The 19,302-nt window shown below is 39.3% G+C and overlaps 2 protein-coding genes across 4 annotated transcripts in view; one reads left to right on the top strand and one right to left on the bottom strand.

Moving 5' to 3' along the window:
* Positions 1-19,302, top strand: part of LOC115620379 (hemicentin-1) — a 170,012-nt gene that overhangs the window by 100,189 nt on the left and 50,521 nt on the right. Inside the window, exon 4 of the mRNA XM_030513586.1 lies at positions 15,167-15,280. Coding sequence (XP_030369446.1) covers positions 15,167-15,280 — 114 coding nt within the window. The remainder of the gene's footprint in view (positions 1-15,166; positions 15,281-19,302) is intronic.
* On the bottom strand, positions 5,359-7,472 carry LOC115620380 (DBF4-type zinc finger-containing protein 2 homolog). Of its 3 annotated transcripts, none has more exons than XM_030513589.1 (5): positions 7,398-7,472; positions 7,245-7,307; positions 6,341-7,152; positions 6,222-6,289; positions 5,359-6,022 (listed from the first exon to the last, which is right to left on the bottom strand). In XM_030513589.1, the coding sequence occupies exons 2-3, from the start codon at positions 7,299-7,301 to the stop codon at positions 6,409-6,411; spliced, it is 801 nt and encodes a 266-aa protein (XP_030369449.1). In that variant the 5' UTR covers positions 7,302-7,307; positions 7,398-7,472; the 3' UTR covers positions 5,359-6,022; positions 6,222-6,289; positions 6,341-6,408. The 3 variants fall into 3 exon arrangements, with proteins under 3 accessions (XP_030369449.1, XP_030369447.1, XP_030369448.1); XM_030513587.1 differs by having other exon boundaries at positions 5,359-5,923; XM_030513588.1 differs by having other exon boundaries at positions 5,359-5,894.

Here is a 19,302-nt window from a genome sequence, read left to right as displayed (position 1 = left end):
TGTGGCATTTCGCCGTCGCTTTCTCTCTGCATACATACGTACGAACATTCGGAGCACATTTGTGTATTAAATAAAAGTTAAAGTGGATTTGGCTGGCAGAGTCAACCTCGAGTCTGACGGTCTCAGAGCTTCGGTTGCTGTTGCTCTCTTTATGGCATTATATTGCAGGAATTGTATAAATTCCATTTGGTGCTGCGACGTGTAAATAAGAAAAATTCAATTTGACACGCAGAAGTATTTAATAACAACAATGGAGGAGTGGTGTACATGTGTGAGTAAGAAATGTTCAGATAAATGAGAGACAAATTCATGTACACGGTATCTTTGAAATATTAAAACTTTCTAAATAATATTAGTGTGGTTTAATTTCCCAACTGGATTCAAATAGAAAATATAACAAAATAAAACAAAGACAATAATTCTTTAAAAGAAAACATTGATATTATTGTAACCTAGTTTTTGAGTTCAATTTTATTTTGAAACGGAAATCAATAATTCATGCTAATAATACAAATCGGATATATGTAAATAGAAGAATATGAGAGCAATAGAGAAGAATATTCACTGCTTCAGCAATATTATAATATTTTATATGAATTCGTTATATTGCAGAAGTTTCTAGACTCCTTTCTGGTGGAATGCAGAAAAATAAATACGTACATCCAAATAACACACAAACTTCAATTTCTGGAGCTGCTTTGCTGACAAACGTCCTTGTCTGAATGTCATTTCATATTCAACTTCATTCCATTTCGCACTAAACGCAAACAAATAGCATGAATTTGCAGCATTTTGCGGGCCAGCACCCCATGCCAGGATAAAGTTATCCACCATCTCCCACAGTCCCTGTTTGCTGCCGCATAAATAATCAAGATTTTTATCATTTTGTTTACCGATTTCAATTTCGTTTTTATCGTGTGCAATTTACATGTTTCTCTCATGCTGTTGCTGCTTTTGTTGTTGCCAGTGCCGCTGCTCGTCATGCTGGACACCATGATTGATGTCGCATGCTGGCGACAGTCAATTATCGTCAATCACTAGCCAAAAGCAAGCACTGCTCTGCCTTTCTTTTTTTGCCGCACTGCTGACTTGCGAGTTTCCACGGCTACGACTACGATATAGGAAAATAAATACGTAAATATATATAGTGAAGTAAAGCCCTGACAAATAAAAGAGTACGCAGATTACTCATACGCACAGTGGCCGAAAAAAAATATAAAAAACGAATCTGTTTGTAATACACTAACTAAGTAGGCAGCTCTGTCAAACAGCGGGCGAGACCGTGGCCGGCATACGAGTATTCCCTTAAATTTGTGCATGACTTAACCAAAAGAAACATTAAGTTTGCTTTCAAATGTCTGCCAAAATTTATAAGTTTACTTAACACACGACTCTTCTTTATCGTACTCCAAAATGTGGAATTAACAAGCTAAGAAGTTATCTAAGACTGGGTCGAAGCTATTCATATATCAATCACTGTGAAGTATGTATATACCTTACTATATTCGTACTATGCAGTCTTTTATTTGGAATAGTTTTTCTTTATTTATTTTTCGTCAGCCATTGTCACTTTTCATGGCACGCGAGCGATGCAATATAATCAGGTATGACAACAATTCATACAATATGCAATTTGGTAATAGTTCTTATACGGAATGGTTTTTCTCACGAAACTGTTCCCCATTCATATCGATTCTATGACATCCGTATAATGTCAAATAGTAATCGGACATTGTGCGTCTTGACAAAACCAAGCATCGATGTAAACGATTGTAACCCAAAAAAAGAGAAAAAAACTTTATGTGAAGCATTGATTGAAACAGACTGTGAGTGGACAGAGAAGGGGACATCGTTATTAGAAATAATATCATATGTTCTATCATTCTTATTTCTAATTGCAATCCTTACACTTTCAGTGAAGGCTCTGGCTCTACAAATAAAAATCTTAAAGTTTCTTTAATGAAATTCGTTCACATAATATCTTAAAGCCATTGTTATCCTACATTGTCGTTGTCTCACTCAAACGTTTCGTTGCCCAGCCAAATGGAACATAATTTGACTTTCGCTTTTACAAACATTACGCCCTCACAGCCGCCTCGCTCCCTTTTTCTCCTCCCACTCATGAATTTCCGCAGTTTTTATCATGAAATTGAAATCATTGCCGTCATTTGAAAACCATTACGTATGATATATGCGCTAATCTGATATGCAGACGCCGCCCAGCAACACTCACAATCGAACACATACATATATATGTATATGTATAGATGTGTGTGCATGCGAATATAACGAGTGAATAAAAATGTCACCAAAAACGGCAACAACAATCAAAAAACACAATTTATATACAAAAAGAAAGAATAAAAATGAAGAAAGTGACTTCGAAAAGACTGACGGTGGCAAAAGGAGCCGTCAACGGAAAAGGGAGAGGAAACTAAAAAGCACTCGAAGCTGGCGACAATGTTTGTGTCCTGCCTGTTTGTTTTGTGCCGCAGTCGCACACAAAAGGGCGCTCACACGAGCAATCATCGTTGCCATCGTCGCCACCCCGGCCGCCGTGTTGCATGCAACACATAAGCTAAGTAGCTGGGAACCAGTCGAGAGCCTGCCAGGAGCAGTGCGCGCGTGATCCCGTGAAAAGGTTCCAAAGCAATTGAGTGTGAAAAATGTTGTAGGTGTGAGGGACGTGCGGTAGCGCTTCGTCGGGTTAGTCGGTGGCAATGTCACCACGTAACTTTTGCCGCCTGCTGCCGCGCCTAAAGGTACGCCAAGCAGCTAATTCAAGGCGCGAGGTTTCAACCAAAAAGCTTCAAATTTTCAGACCTGTTACCATGTTTCAAGGTGGTCTTTTCAAATCATAGGCAAAACAAAGATTTTTAAGCAATTGTTGTGAATAAAATCAATATTTAAAATTAAATTCACTTCAAAAAGAGTTTGGTACTACAATTCAAATGTAAGTTCCATATTATAATCAATTATAATTCTCTGGTGTGGTATTCTTACTATAGTCCTTTGTACACATTTATTTTTATATATATTCCAGTATATAAAAACTGATAGTAAAGAAGGTCAAGTTATATATTTACCTAAAAAATAAAGTACACCATGTAAGTCTCTGTCTTTTTAAATATAGTTAAAAGTTATTTATTTATTAGATTACGACTCGGACTCAGAAAATGAAATACACAAACAAATGCTCAAATGAATAAAGATCGATAATATATATCGAACACCCACTACACCACTATCTGCTGCTGTCTCAAATCTAGGCAATGAGTTACTGAACATAATTCTTAGAACTGATTTCGAATCAAACCTCGCATATGGTTGTAGTGCACGAGTAGGCAGCCAAATGCCGTGGCGCCATCCGCTGTTGCTCCAGCAGCTGATGATGAGGCGAAAGTTGTCGTGACAGCTTATGAGGTCGGTCCAAGAGGTTGGCAATGTCGCTACCACCGGCGGCGACAAGTCAATAAATATGCTCTGAGATATTCATGTGCGTTGACATTGGCGACATGCGTTTGTGAGCGTGTGCCAGCTGCCATATGGGAGTTGCCCGAATCGGAGCCAAATGTGTAAGTCGATCACGTGGCCAAAATGTCAGCAGTAACGCGCCTCTTTGTGTATTGTCAGGCCTTGTGCTAAGATCTCGACCTGGGCATAACATTGCGCCTGACATTGATTTGTTTGCTGTTGCTTCTGCTTCTACTTCTACTTCTACTTCTACTGCGACTGCCACTGTTATTGCTACTTCTGGTCTTTCGTGTTGCACGTTTCTGGCCGACAAAAACTTTGCGCCATTGCGTCTTACTTATTTGGGTTTGTAATACGCTTTTGATTTGCCCAAATTCCATTTTTCACAATTTAATGCGCATTTTGCTACGTGTCGCAGTCGGTGTCGTTCGTTGTCGTCAGCAACAGCAACAACACCAGCAACAATAGGCCAAGTCGTCATCCTCCGTCACGAACGTGCCCAACATAGACAGAGAGACTCACACACACACAAACAAACATACATATATCATTACATTTGTCACGTGAGGGGCAACGTGATTTCATTTTCCTGTCGCCATAAAGGTGACACATTGCATTTGTGTTCCGGCTATCCCTCGTTTAGTCTGTTTCCCGCTCGTTTGTTTGTCTTTGTAAGTGAGCCAGCCGTATGCATGTAAGTGAGCTGCCGCCCCCCTCCCCTCCCCTCCTATTTTCTTCTTCCTCCCATTCACATCCACATCCTGCCCATTGCCACTTTATCATGGCATATGCGTAATCTGTTACCTGGCTACCCAAAAATCACGCATCTACCTCACAACAACTGCAGACCCATTTAGCAAAAAGCCAAATTCCAGTCAAGTGTGCTCATGTACATGTGAAAAACTTTAAAATTTATTTACAGCAAGCCATCCCACAAAAAGCAACCCTACATTCCATTGATTTTCGTAGAACACGCCCTTACATCTAAGCTAAAATAAAAACAAGTATATACTACGTTAGCCCCACAGCGCTGCGGTGAAATTGTACTTTTTGCTCTTAAACCAAAATTGTAATAAATATAGCGTTTATTTGTAATTAAAGTTAATAACATACTTTCAATTATATAAAAATATACAAATGCTCACTCTCTAAATATTTTAATCGTTTCAAATATAGAAAACCTACCTAAATATATAAAGTTAGATCTTAAGCTAAAAACCAAGTACATACGAGTCGCTCATAAACCAAAATTTTAATACACATATGTTTTTTATAATCAAAGAATCCGCAATATTACATAAAACTTATCAATGACTTCAAAACTGAGACTCTTATTATAAAAGCAATAGACGGACATGGTTTTATGGACCCAAAGGGTACAAGGGTATATTAGTTTTGTGCCAGTGCACATGGAACACACAGAAGGAGGCTTGGTAGACACCACAAAGTATATATATTCTTGATCAGCATGACAAGCCGAGTCGATATAGCCATGGCCGTCTGTCCGTCTGTCTGTCTGTCTGTCTGTATGAACGCAATGATCTCCGAAAGTATAAGAGCTAGAATAACCAAACTTGGTATACAGATTCCCCTGAGCCCGCACATATACATACATATGTACAAATACACAAATACGCATAGACACGATCCTGATGTAAATGTATGTATGCGTGTATGGAAAATTTTATATTTAATTTAATTAAATAATTAAATTATTTTAATAATTTTTTTTTTTTTTTTGGTGGGGTGGTATAGGGTATTTAAAAGTTCAGCCTGCTCGACTTTAGCATTCCTTTCTTGTTCACTTCCTACTCTTGTGCCTTTCAGGTTTAGAATATAAAAAAAAACCTTTTGATTTTTGTTTTTGCCTCACTCGCCTCAGCATTCCTTTGTTGTGGTTTTTATTGAATTATATAATGTTATTATTTAGAACAACTTATATTAAATTTATACTATATCACAATTATAACAAACTGGGAGCTAGAGTCTTATTCTATTTAGTATTATTTATATATATAATCTGACTGCAAGGTCGATCGGATGTGACTTTGGCGTCCTCACTATCGAACCTCCCTTTTGCAGCACTTCAGAACTCAGCTCTTGGGGATCTGCCCCAGGATCCGCCACGTTCTTGGATTCGATATTCTTGTTTATATCAGGGAAAGCACTTGAAAATAGACGGTTATTTTGCTTCTGCTTGTGCAGATATATTTATATTCTATCGATATCCATTATCGTCAATTCAGAGTCCTGAGCGGGAACAGCGCTGATGACAGCTACATGAACTTTCATCAAAAAGATCGCGTGCGCATCTTTGTGTGTCTTCGTGCGAATTTTCCAATGTCAGACACAGGGTTTCCTATAATTCCCGCCGGAATATTGCTTTCTGCACCATATGGCAATAGCCGTCCGTTCTGTACCTTGATACCGGAAGCAGAGTCATAAGTGGCTGCAGAGTTAGGTGATCAGAGGTAAGCTTGGAATAGTGTTGCTTGTCTAGTTGCCAGAATTTGTACTCCACTGTGGTCTGCTTAATTGCAGAAAATCACTGAAGTTTAAATTATGTTCGATTAAAAATAAATAAAAATGAATGCTTAACGCATAAATGAAAGATACATCGGTCTCGACATTGAAATCATCTGTTAACAATTTTATAATTAAAAAAAAACGTACACTGCTTCACTATGTGTTCGTGTATGTGTGCAGTACAGAGTTGAGTCAAAGCAGCAACAACAGCAATAACTTACCATTTTGTTTTTCAGTTGAAAGTATAGCCCCCAATAATGAGTGATTACAATTTTCTCAACACGCGACCCTGTAAATACTTATATGGAAATGAAATAATCATTTGAAAGAAGAGCCTTACCTTTACAAAACCAAGGAGGGCAACAAGCTCGCTTTTTTAATTTTAAGCTGGAAGTCCAGATTCTCTCTTTAACAGGGCCCACACGGTCCGCAGGGTCCACACGGTCCACACGGTCCACAGGGCCCACACGGTCCACAGGGTCCACACGGTCCACAGGGTCCACACGGTCCACCGGGGCTACACGGTCCACAGGGTCCACACGGTCCACAGGGTCCACACGGTCCACAGGGTCCACAGGGTCCAGGACCACATGGTCCGCAACGTTGTTCACACAATGGATATTGATTTGTCGAGAAGCAAGGCAACGGGCAACATCCACCGCCTGGTGCACAGGGTCCGATTGGGCATGGCGGGCAAGCTGCACTTGGTTTATAGTTTATGGGTCCGTTTGGATAGCAACAATACTCCCGGGGCGGAGGTATATCTATTGTCTGTGGTTTGGGTTGGCAAAGTATCGATTGGCACACTTCACGCGGTTCGCAGATGCGCTTTGGGTAGCAGACTACATAAGGATCTGGTATCATTGAGGGATAGTAGATCACACGCGGTTCCCGCACCATCTGCGAAATCCAGATTAATTTCGGCACCTTGATCACACGCGTTGTGTCGACCACTTTGGGAATTGTGATCTGGCGACAACGGTTTACAACCATGGGCTCAGGCACAATTTTCTCGGTAAAAACCACACGTTTTTTGCAAATAATACGTGGCGGCTGTTGCACGGTTATGCATTTTGGAAAGGGGGGCGGTATACGTGGTGCGCACTGCGGCAGCGCCTCCAACTGAGCAGCATTGTAACATTTTGGAGAGCACTAAGGAGAGTTCAAATTGAGATGCATTAGAGTTTTTAAACGGGTTCTATGTTTGTATTGACGAAATTTATTTGAATGTCAATATCACTTACCTCGAAGGGCGCACAACAAGGATCACAAGGGCTGCAAGGTCCGCACGGAGAACACATTGCGAACTTCAGTAATAATTTATACCGTGAAGGTGCAAGAGAATAGGATATGATAAATGGAGCTCGATTACTTAAGTATAATACTGCTTTACTCACTTTTTTTTGTTAATTTTCGAGCAAAAATATTTTTAGAATTTTATTACTAAAAATTTAGAATTCAGTCGAAACGAAAGGTTTATGAGTTTGAAAACGAATGTTCCGGAAATAAGGAATACATAATGAAATGACTGACATGTTCAGGTTCGATTTGAGTGATAATTGAACGTTCGCTTCAATCAGCATTAACGACTACTGAGATATCTCTCTTACAAAGTGGGGAAAAGCGTTCGTTTTCCTCTACGGTGCTAAGGATCTCAGGAAGGGCAAAATCTAGAATACCCAGATCCCAACCGAGACCATCGTGTAGTTACCAAATACATTTAAGAAGCAAACAAAAATTACTGTACATATCAGTTCAAAAGTTTAACGGCACCTACAGTGACACCCGCCGAAATCTTAACGACTCCGAAAAAAATCTGCGCCTCTGCGGTCTGTCTAAAGAACTCAAGATCTGCATAAACAATTGACAAGAATCCACCATCATTAGTTTTCGCAAGCATTACCCTTGACATATCTTCACCAGCGTTCGAAGATCAGAAATAAAAATTCGTAATCGAATTGAAAGTATCGCTCATTGCCCTTAAAGCAATAATACTATTGTTTTTTTAATGTTTGTGCAAACCACAACGCAGGATTTCATGTGAAACCAAAATATGCTATTACAATTGCTTGTATCGAAAAAAGCATCATAATGGCCTCGTTTCGGTTTTCCCTGTGGAATGCAAATGGCGTTTAATACCGCAAATTTAACCTGATACAGCTCTTAAAGTACAATTTTCAGATGTGCAACGAACTATCCAGACGGCAGAGCTCGTGTTGCCACTGGCATATTAATTAGAATCCGCAGCAAACAAACCACTTGCCATCTGCATTTGTAATTGTGCAAGTCCGCAATATAATTTACAACATTCCCACAAGTTCTTATAGTTTCAAGTTTGGAAATATAATACATGTACGTTCCTATAGTGTTTCATTTATGCTGAGCTCGATAGAACTGCAACTTAAATTACAAATATATGCGGAACATTAAAGAGCCATTTACCGTTATAAACGTACTATTTACGATATTCAATATTTAATTTGATTTATTTATGATATTATGCAGCAAACCGACATGTTCCAATATGAAAGCGATTTTGGGGATTTGAGTCCACTTAGTCCACTCTTTTCTTTCTTTGAGAAAATTTTCAAAATGCGAAATGCTCTAATGTTTAAAGGACATTGGTTCTTTAGCTCAAGTTTAAAATGAAGATATGCAAAGTTAAATTTATGTAGCATCGAAAGTATTGCCGCAATTCTGTTTAGAGAGAAGGGGGGCAAAAAAGTAGAAATTAAATAAATTCGTATTGTGACTTAAAGAAGAGAAGTTTTGTGCTCAGCCGATTTCGAAATTCATTCACCCGAACTGACAGACAAGCAGGCGGACAGACGAATGGACTGATCAACCAAATCAAAGAAAAGTTCTTAGCGAAAAACATTTACTCCAATACGATTTTAACCGAAAATTATTAATTTTATTGCAGGTAGCTTAACTGTAAGCATTGGCAGTTGATGTTGTTGTTCTGTTGTGAAATTAGTGGTTCGGTCTGGCAACTCCAAAGTAAGCAGCAGGGCAACAACAATAAATGGCTTGTCTTTCTTGTCTACGCCGCACTGTTCATGCTCTAGCTTTAGGGGCTCTTCACGTGCCACTTTCAAGTTGCATGTCAAAAGTGCACTTCATGAATATTTCACTTGCAATCACATTGTGTTGCCCGCCAACTTTTAAGATTGTTTTAACATGTGGCCGGAGCCGGGCGCCTCATGTGTCGGCGGGTGGCTGTTCGGGTGGCTCCCGACATGCCTGAGCTTGCGCGCCGGTGGTCGATGCACGTAAAGTTGCAACAAACTTTGGTTTTCGTTAAATTTTTAGGCAATGGCTGCCACCACGCCGGAAAAGCAGTTTCGTAGCTCATGAACATATGTATGTGAATATACATACAAGTATGTATGTGCCTGTGTGTAAGGTGTGCGCAGCCCGCATATCTATATTTGTCGGAGTAATCCTTGATTTCAGCGCACTGCACTTTGTGGCTCATTTTCCTGTCGTTTGGCGCGGTAGCTTTGGAATCTGCTGCCACTTTTATGCGCCATTTACAACTGCACAGCCTTAAAGCACTTCTCGCCTTTTTTCAAGTCCTTGCACAATTTTGGGGAAAGGCAATATAGTATGCGTTCAGCAAGATTCATGCAGAAAAAATGATGTTTGCATGAACTTTATTCCAAAGTGCAGTCTGACTAGCCAGAAAGTCACAAAATAGGAGGAGGATAACGAATGTAGGTTGAAAGCATAAGTAGCCGCTCAAAGGAAATTACGTGTTTGTTTTCCCAGCACCATGAAATGCAGTTGTGCATTCGCTCTCCTGGCAATTTCGCACACTTTTCTTTAAATCTTTCACCGCTGACCCATAGTTGTGCTTCGCAAATGTGCGTGGATTAAAGTTTGCTGTGCTTTTAGTTAGTTTTCCAACTCAACACGGCATTTAATGAAATTTTTTCGACTGCTCTGCGGTGCCTGGATGGCCGGCTGGCAATTTTATGCACTCCAATGCCTGGTACTGTGGGTAGTTACTTTGTTTTTACAGATAAAAAACCCAAAAATATCATTTATATAGCTTTGACATTATATATATTTTCCAAAGTTGTATTATTTTATTACAGAGGGGAATGCTAAAAGTGACCAAAAATCATTCTGAAGTCTATTCAGATCATTGCACATTTGGCGAAATATAATAAATCAATGTTTTGCACATTACTTGATTCGGGAAAATCTTTGATGATCTAAGAACACATCTCGACCGTTGCTAAAACTTGAAACCACTCCTGTCTTCACTTTAGATCAACAATTTAGTTTAAACAGCAGAAACGTGATGAAGCTTTTAAATAATTTCTGAGCAATTTTAGACTACTATACGTGGTTATTTTTGAGCTTGTTTAGAAAAGATCTTTAGAATTAGAGTGAAAATATTAATGTCAGCAGATTTGTTTTATGTTGACTAAATACTTACGCTCTATGTTACTCTCTTCAGGCGTAAATGGATAAGTATATACGTGTAGATCTGGTATCTTAAGCTGGTTGACTTCTTTCATTCCTTCATAAAAACTACATTACATCTTCAAACCATTTTTCTGGCATCTGTGTATGTTTCTTCAAATATAATTCACCTAAAATGATGTCAAGTTCAATCGATGGCTCTTATATTTCTACTTTCGATATTTGAATTAAAATTGAAAGAAACAGCATAAAGTGAAAATACATTCTTAATGTTTTCTACATATTTTTTAAGAGAGTAAAATCTACGGTATTTGATGATATGTCGTTGATCGCCAACGATTTTTCAACACGAACTGATAATGCAAACCAAAATATTTTGCTTAGCTGATTTTCTTCGTAAAACTATAGTTTTCTTCAAAGAAAAGATACACTACCTGTGTCTAGGTTTCTCCATTTGTTTTAATTTAATTTAGTTTTACCCTTTACTCGTATAATATTAAAATTAATCATATGTAGTGACTAATGAATAAAGTGAAACCAGAATCTGTGGACCACCAGAAGAACCATTTTTGTGCAGAATGATGGCAAAATTCACCACAGCTCAGAGGCAGGGGCCTCTGTGCCCATATTCCCATGAAAGGAGCAAGCAAATGCTCAGCAAGCTGCCGCTGATGACTAAAGTTGCTGTTGTTGGTCTGGCTCGTTCTTTTTCGACATTTTTGTGCATTTGTTTGCAGGTATGCAGCTTTGAAGCTTGCAACCTGTGTTCACTTTTTTATACCCTTCACAAAAAGATGTAATAGTATATTGTTTTTGAAATGAACGTGGGTAACACTCAAGAAGATGAAGAACTTCACGTGAGCTTCACGTTATATTTGCTGCAATGGCTGCCTGTTGCAACTTTGCACCGAAGCTCCTCTTTTATGGACAAATCTTGAGGCAAACACTGCCAGATCACCATCATGTAGGTGTCATAGAAATGGTCTGATTTAGAAAACATTTTGTAAGACCACTTCTTGCATACAACGACGTTTAATGCAGATATTGTTGTCTTAGGCCTGACCAAATTTAAAAAAAGGCACAACGTTCTTCTAATACCAAATGAATTGTATGGAAACAGTACGGCTTACATATACGAGTACACGTATGTAATTTGCGGCCCATAACTATGAAGAAATTGTTTTATGGCACAATAAAGGGTATATAGCTTTGGCGCAGACGAAAATAACTTCTTAGCTCGTTTTTTGTGCAGTTGTGCAGCTCACAAAATTACAAACACTAAAGCAATTTTTACATATTTGGTGCTTTGCGTGCTTGCAATTTTTTTTTTTTTTTTTTGCAATTTCGGTGGCCCACATTTTTGTGCACCACTGGGGCCATATTCCCATTCTCATTTCTGTGAAGGTCAGTAATTTAGCAAACGTAACAAGTGCTGGCCAACTGCTTGGCGCTGGCAAATTGTGGAAAAGAAACAGAAATGTATTTGATAATTTTCTACTCAAATTGAATATTTACAAATACGTGTAAATGGGCGTGAGTTCATGAGTGTGTGTGTATGTTTTGTATTGTGTGTGTGTGTTTGTGCAAGTGAGTGGGGAAAACTTTTCTTATTCTACACGAATAACTTTAATGGAAAAACTTTGAATATCAAACCGCAAAAACAAAATAACCGAGTGCACCAAAACTGAAAATTGAAATTGAATTGAGAGCACATAGAAAAACAAACCCACTTGCTCTTGGGACAGAGTCCACAGTCTGCACTACTGCCTACTTCTACTAAATGTGTTTGCTTATAAGAAATGCTGGGCGCGGCAAATCAAACAAATAGCACATGGTTGGCTGCTCCAATTAGGCAGGTTTTGTTGTAAGACACGTACTAGTTCGTACGTAGTTCGACTCTGTGTTTTTCGATGTAGATTGTCAGCCTCGAGTGAAAGCTGCGTAAAGCAAAAATATGCTACGTTTCTTGTTAATGTTACAAATTGTAATATTTTCAAACCTGACTAATTATTTCAACTGTGGCCTCTGTCCAAATACCCTAGTGACCAGAGCGCGTACACACACTGACAGGAGATGCCTGCGTTAGCAAACCGCATATTAGGTTACTCCCGCAGAACGGAATCCCCGAGGACTGTCGACTCTGAACCACAGGCATACGTCTAGATAAGGAATCCACAGACTTCGCTTCCCCTTCTATCGGAAATGTAGGTTTTTAGTAATGTTCTGACTTGTACGTATTCCTCGGGACTATTTCCACACTCTTGTATCCAGTCGGCGTTGCTGGAGAGATCTCGTTTGTCTCACTGTAGCTTCTTTGCAGATTCTCTACTGGTTGTTAGATTCTCGGATAGAAAGTTTTATGAATGCACTGCGCATGCGGTGCCAGCCAATTAAGCTGATGCATCATTATAGCTTTCTTGTGCCAAAAAGAATTCCTGTAATACATTCAAGACAGCAGCAGTTATTCTGCTCGACACAAATACGAATGTGTTCTCTAATGACTGGTGTATACTGCGTGCCTTCACTTAAATGCGCATCAGTACCCAAGTGACAAAAAGTCATTTACTTTATTAGCACTCGAGAGTGTCAAGATATGGCTTTGGTCCCTTCATGGGAAACCCCTTCTGGAGGCTAACTTCAAAAGCAAAAACGCCATAAGAAATAACTTTACTCAACTGACATTATTTCGTTATTATCCGCATCAAGGATTCGATTGACAGCAGCGGCAGCTAGCACAGGCACGTGCTGCCAACGCCTTTATCCTTGTGAAAATATTGTCACAAACAACGACAACGGGGAGACAACGGTTGAGCCTGAAGTCGAGAAGCGCAGGCAACAGCCGCAGTGAGGCGCAAAAGATACAAAAGAAATTATATTTACACGCAGCCCAGTCAGAGCACAAAACAAAACACAAATAGGCGAGACGGCAGCAACAAAAAAAGGTATATATATATAAGCGTATATGTATCAAGAACGTAGGAGAATGAAACTTCTTTGCAAGACTCCGACAACGAAAGCAAAATCAAATAAAATGCCGGAAACATGGCATTGAATTGAGGCTGTGGAGCTTTGAGTCTGTGCGAAAGACGGAGGCAAGTGCGACTTTTGCTTACCTACTTCCTACTTTATTTTGTGCCCGCTGTTGTTGCTGCCCTCTTTGCTCTCGAATGTTTTCGTAGCAGATAAATACAACATTTGACACTTCATTATTGTGCCCGCAGCGTAATCGAATCAATTCAATTCCAGAGCTGCTCGTCAGGACCACAGTCTTGTCATGGTGTCAAAAGTCCTTGACCGCCTCCCTCTGCCACCCTGCCAACAAGCCACCATGCCAAGCCGCAGTCTGTAGCTGGGCGAACAAAAAATGGCAACAACAACAACAGCAATAGCAACAGAGAGTGTAACGTATAAAGCTAAAGGCGGCTTGGCCTGTTGACACATTCGCTTAAACGCATTAAATTGTTTGCCATCGCTTTTTGCTGTTGGCGAGCCAAGCCAGCCAAGAGCAGTAGGCCAGGCATTTTATTTATACGCCATTTTTTGTTGCCTTTACTTCTGGAGTGGATGTTGTTGTTGTTGTTGCTTTTGCGTGCGGAAGTGTGACCGATGTATCCTCGTTTTGCAGTGTCACACAAAATGACGAGGAGCGACACTAACACTAACACGAACACGCACACGCACACGAGCAAAAACACATTCACACTCACACGCACTAAAAATAATCGATTACATGGCCAAGCAGGCTGTAATCGGATATGCTCATTTCCGTTTGGCATCTTGTGGACTGGCAGTACAAATGAGGGGTGTGTTATTCATAGTCATGGCATATAGCAATTTACTAGTTGTTATGTAATTATTATTTTCCAATTACAAAACTAAATAAATATTCAAATTCTGCTCTCGTTATATGCGTGCGGGGCGAGGGTCGTGGCATAGCTTGTGTCTTTTGATGTTGCCGCTGAGACTCATTAAATTATGCATGCCATGTGATTCAGCACAAGCTCGCATTCACACAGACACAGACGCACACATTCTCGCTCCCATAAACAAACACATGTGCGCATATAAATGTGCAATTGAATTAAATCAAACCTCAAGAGCCGAACCAAGCGTCAGCCGAAAAGTATGCTTTAATATTTTAGTGCATTTTAACACTTTACTTGCCGAGGAGTGTCAGAGAGTGATGGCAAATGCCGAAGCGAATGAACATGCCAGCACATAACTAAATATTTATATATACTCGTATAGACATTTAAAATTGATTAGGAAATCAACAGCAATTGCAACTAAATTATTCGTGTGCGTACGTGTGTGTGTCGATGCCAAAGTAAATTTGACAACTTTCATTAGTTGTGCATAATAAAATGAACTTTATGAACTTTGTGACATTTGACAAATTTTCTTAAATGCACTAAACCAATTAGCCGCACACATACTACGTGTGCACCCAGGCATTGCCTGATGATGTTTTGGATTTTGATGATGCCTCTCCGTCTGCCTGCTTGTCGGTCTGTCTGCGTGTCTGTCTGTCTCTCTCTCAAGTCCGTTATGCCTTGACAGTTGTTGTCGCTGCGTTTTATGTCTGGACATAAACCCCAAATGTGATGTGTGTGCGTGCGCTTGTCGTAATAATAGTTTGAGCAATTTGCTTGATATTTCACATGCCTGCCACTTGCCGTAATATATTATTGGCCTTTACATTCTCATGCATATTCTCTTCTTTTTGCCACAGCTTCGGCCCAAGGACTGATGAGCAAGAGCGAGCCCATGTTTATATCGCGCTCGGAGACTTTCAAATTCATAGCAGGAGAAACAATAGTGCTGCCTTGTGAAGTGGCCAATACCGGTGAGTAAACAATCAGAAGAAGAAGCAGTAAGAAGAACTACTTGTAAATATATGAAATATTATTTGTCGACCTATAATTTATTTTGATAATTTGTAACATTTAAAAACTAGAACAAGTGGCTAGAAACTCAAAAAATAAGAAAAGAAACACTAAAGGGGCGTGTTTTCGTAACTCTAATCTACATACTATACCTGCCTTACATTTAAATATAGTTGGTTAGTAAACTATATATTACGAGCTGTTGTTTTCAAAACTGCATCTTGAAACGAAAATAAATAAGTCTCATTATTTGTCATTCCTTTAGCATGATTGTCAACGAGGACTAACCTATTTGAATAAATTTAAAAATAATCATCGCAGACACACGCATTAAAATTAAACGAATTAACTGAAAAAGCTTTTTTATAGATAGATGTTGAGAATATTGACAAGTTAATAAAAAAAATATAAGCCAAGATACAAACTACCGAAATAAAAACTCAGTTTCTGATACTTTGGGTAGAGAGAACATTTAATTCCACGCAGCCAGATTTTAGTTTTGCGAATAAAGCAACTTGTGCTGGCATACAAAAGTTGCCTGGCGCTCCCCTTACATATAATTAACCCTACACGAAGTGTGTGACTGCGTTCTTCCCACGCTTGACCACAAATATGCACGACTCTACATAAATGTGCTTATATATTTATGTGTGCATAAAGTTCCAGCCACATTTCAGCACAATACCGATGTCGAAGAGCTTATATAAGCCACAAGAAGATGGCAAAAAAGAAGAATCTGAAATGAAATGAAACGAAACTACTCTGAAACAAGCGCCCCCAACACCAGCAAGCGACTAGGTCCAAGATATGTGTAGTGGTTATGGCGTTTTTGTTTTGGTTTCTTCTATTTTTGCTGTGTTTTTTTTTTTTTTTTTTTTTGGTTTCATCTTCTACTCGTCGACATGGCGGACGTCGCATTTGAGTAGTGCCATGTACGTTTTTCAATTTAAATGCGGTCGTGTGTGCAAGATTATTTGTATATAACAAGGATTTAGCGTAAGCAGCATCGGACGAAGACGAAAGCAAGGGCAGACGGAGATAAGGCAGACCAGTGGTCGAAACTCATACATACATACATAGAATGCTCTATACTCGTAAAAACTCAAGCCCAAACAGTTAGAGTATACTTTATGTCTAGAGCAGAGTGTGTGGGTGTAAGTGTCTGGCGATGGTCATGGGCCATCACTACAAGCAAAGCAGAACAAATAATTTCATTTGCGTTTCTCATGCACTTCATTGCCCAACCGAAGACGCAGACAACGTTGTAGACAGCAGCTGAGAAGCATGTGGTCAAGAGAGGGGGAAGAGCTGAAGACGATACATGGAAACATTTTTGCAACAAAATTATAGCTGCGGGCTTTTGGATAATAATAAAAAGGCAAAGAGGCAGGATAGAAAAAAGAATGAATGCAGAAATGTATTAAGCGTGGACGAACCTTGGCATGAAGGCGAAGGCAAATAAATTCGTAAGGCAGCCATTTTGTTTTGCTTTTGATGATGGGGTGTGGAGGGGGAGGGTTTGGCTGAGGCCGTTCTCCAGCTCAGGCTTAATAAAGTGAGCGCATGCGACAATTTCATTATATGCGCGATTTTTTTTTTTTGCTGCCACAACATTTAATGCAATAATTAAAAGGCATTTGCTTCATTTTTGTGACTCTGTGTTTTTAATAACGCTTGCTTTATGTGCCACGAAGCACTGTGATTAGGTGGTGTGTGTATGTGAGGGAGAGCATGTATGTTCTTTTATGGATACACTTTTTATGGTCCCAGAACTGAAGGCATTGAATGCTAAAGCAGGTGCAACTCAAATAAGTGCTGAACGTTATTTTTATGGACCTAACCATAAAGTGTAAAAAAATAATTGATAGAATTTTTAAAAGCAATACTTAAAACAAAAGCAAAACTGGGACGCACGTGTGAGCATAATATGGATGTTGATTATGATGATGGCTATGGTTTGGCACTTCAGAAATTTATGCGCATTTTCATTTCATTTTATGACGAAAGCTCATAAAATTGAAAGAAAATCACTTGAAAATGAGTAAAAAGGATGAGTGCGTTTGCGTGAGTATGCGTGCATATTTGCATACCATATGAAAATTCCTTGCAAATGCTTATAAGGGTTTGTGCGTATCACCCTGTGTGTGTTTATTTGTGTGTGTGTGTGTGTGTGTGTGGCAGCAATTGCGGCGCTTCACAGTTTTAAAAAGTAATTTTATGTCTTAGCAAGTGGCAGCAAAGAAAACCCGCACACATGCATACACACACTCACACACACACACGCACACGCACGCATGCGGAGTCTAAGCAAACATTGAGACATTTCGTCATTATCATTTTATTTGAATTTATATGTGTATAAGTAAGTAGGTATCCTTACATATCAATGCCAGTCGCAGACATGCGTCGTCTGTCCCCATGTCCCCACTACGGTCGCTTGCCCTTTCCCCTCATTTCTACCGCCTGTCAATCCTTGGTCCTCTGCCGTCATTTGCGCCTGAGGTTATGATATATGTTCATAAGAAAAATACATACATACATATATACGCACTTATACATACTATATAGTACGAGTATATGTAAGTATTTATGTGCGAGTAGGTGTGTATTTTTAATCTAAGAAATTGAATAAATCCAACTGAGTTTCCAAGATGCAAAATAAACAAAAAAGCGTCGGAGCGTATGCTACACTTACTTTTCATTTGCCTAGGCAAATGTCTAGCGGTCCCTCCCGCCTCGTCTTCCGTCGTGCGATTTAATTCATTACATTCATTACTTATGTGTAGTTGGATGTGTGTTTTTCTTGTGCCACATAAATATTATTAAATAATTTATGCCACATATTTTCACAAAATTGTCAAGTGCCATCAAGTGCCAAATGCTTTACAAATACATACTAGAGTGTATAATAAAGCAGTTATTCATCGTGCATTTTATTTACACACTGATTGTGCATTTCCTTTTTTATTTTTATTATTTTGTTGTTGTTGTTGTTTTGCTGGAGCTTTGTGTGGCATTATGTTTGTTTAGTATATTTGTTTTAAGCTTGTTTCTTTTTGCAAACATTTCCATATTTAAGCACTCGAGTTGGCCCAAATCGATTTAATTAATTGGCTCTTGAATTTTTGAAACCAAATGCCAAGCATCAAGCGCTTAAGCTTAAATTGTCCGACTCTCAAACATTTTATATGCTTTGCTGATTTTCCACTGCGGTTGCCAGCAGCAACAGCAACAACAATAAAAAATAACAACAACAGCAATAACTCGCAACTTGTATGCAATAAAATTTGAAAAACACAAAAACCCCGTCACTGTGGCTACACAAACGCTCATTACGCTTTGATGGAGCGCACGACGCTTAAAACTATTGCTGGAAAAGCGGAAATGAAACCGTGCCGCAAAAGTTGAAGTTGTGCAAACAGATGGGCTCGAGTCGACAGGAGTGGAGAGGCAACGTTTGAGGAGAGCTAACCCGCTAGGCTGGCAACAAAGTTTCAATATTAACGCCATTTACAGTTCTAATTTCGCTTTTTAGGTACACACTTGCAAAACTTCTGCAAGAAGTTGCACACAATACGAGCCAGCCCACGATTGTACATATGTGTGCGTGCGTGTGTATATGTGTGTGTGTGTGTGTGTGTGTGAACATGCGGCGGCTAAGCCGCAACATCGTTTATCTTCGGGGGTCATCATCTTATAATATTGGCCTTTCCGACATGCAATAAATTGCGCTCAGACAAACAACATGTCGGTGGGTCTGTCGGTCTCCGGGTCTCTCGTTTTCTTGGTCGCTTGGTCCGCAGCTCTGCCTCTCGCTTGGTCGGCTGTGTACATTGTAGTCCAGCAGGCAGCTGAAAGGCTTTCCACAGAACCACACATACTATATATTATACAGTGTTGGCTCTTTAAAATGAATTTGCAATTCAATTGGCAAACATATAGATTTACATATGTATAGTACCTAAAAAATAAAAGAGAATCA

This window comes from Scaptodrosophila lebanonensis, unplaced genomic scaffold, assembly GCF_003285725.1.
Source record: "Scaptodrosophila lebanonensis strain 11010-0011.00,11010-0021.00 unplaced genomic scaffold, SlebRS2 tig00000024-arrow-pilon, whole genome shotgun sequence".
In the NCBI taxonomy this organism is placed as follows: Eukaryota; Metazoa; Arthropoda; class Insecta; order Diptera; family Drosophilidae; genus Scaptodrosophila; species Scaptodrosophila lebanonensis.
The sequence above is the reverse complement of the archived record's forward strand: the minus strand, read 5'-3'. Positions and strand labels throughout refer to the sequence as shown.

Excerpts from the sequence above, each read along its gene's own strand:
- LOC115620380 (XM_030513589.1), bottom strand. The coding sequence starts at position 7,301 with ATGTGTTCTCCGTGCGGACCTTGCAGCCCTTGTGATCCTTGTTGTGCG. Across the intron at positions 7,153-7,244 it reads CTTGTTGTGCGCCCTTCGAG|TGCTCTCCAAAATGTTACAA; the intron begins GTAAGTGATATT and ends AACTCTCCTTAG.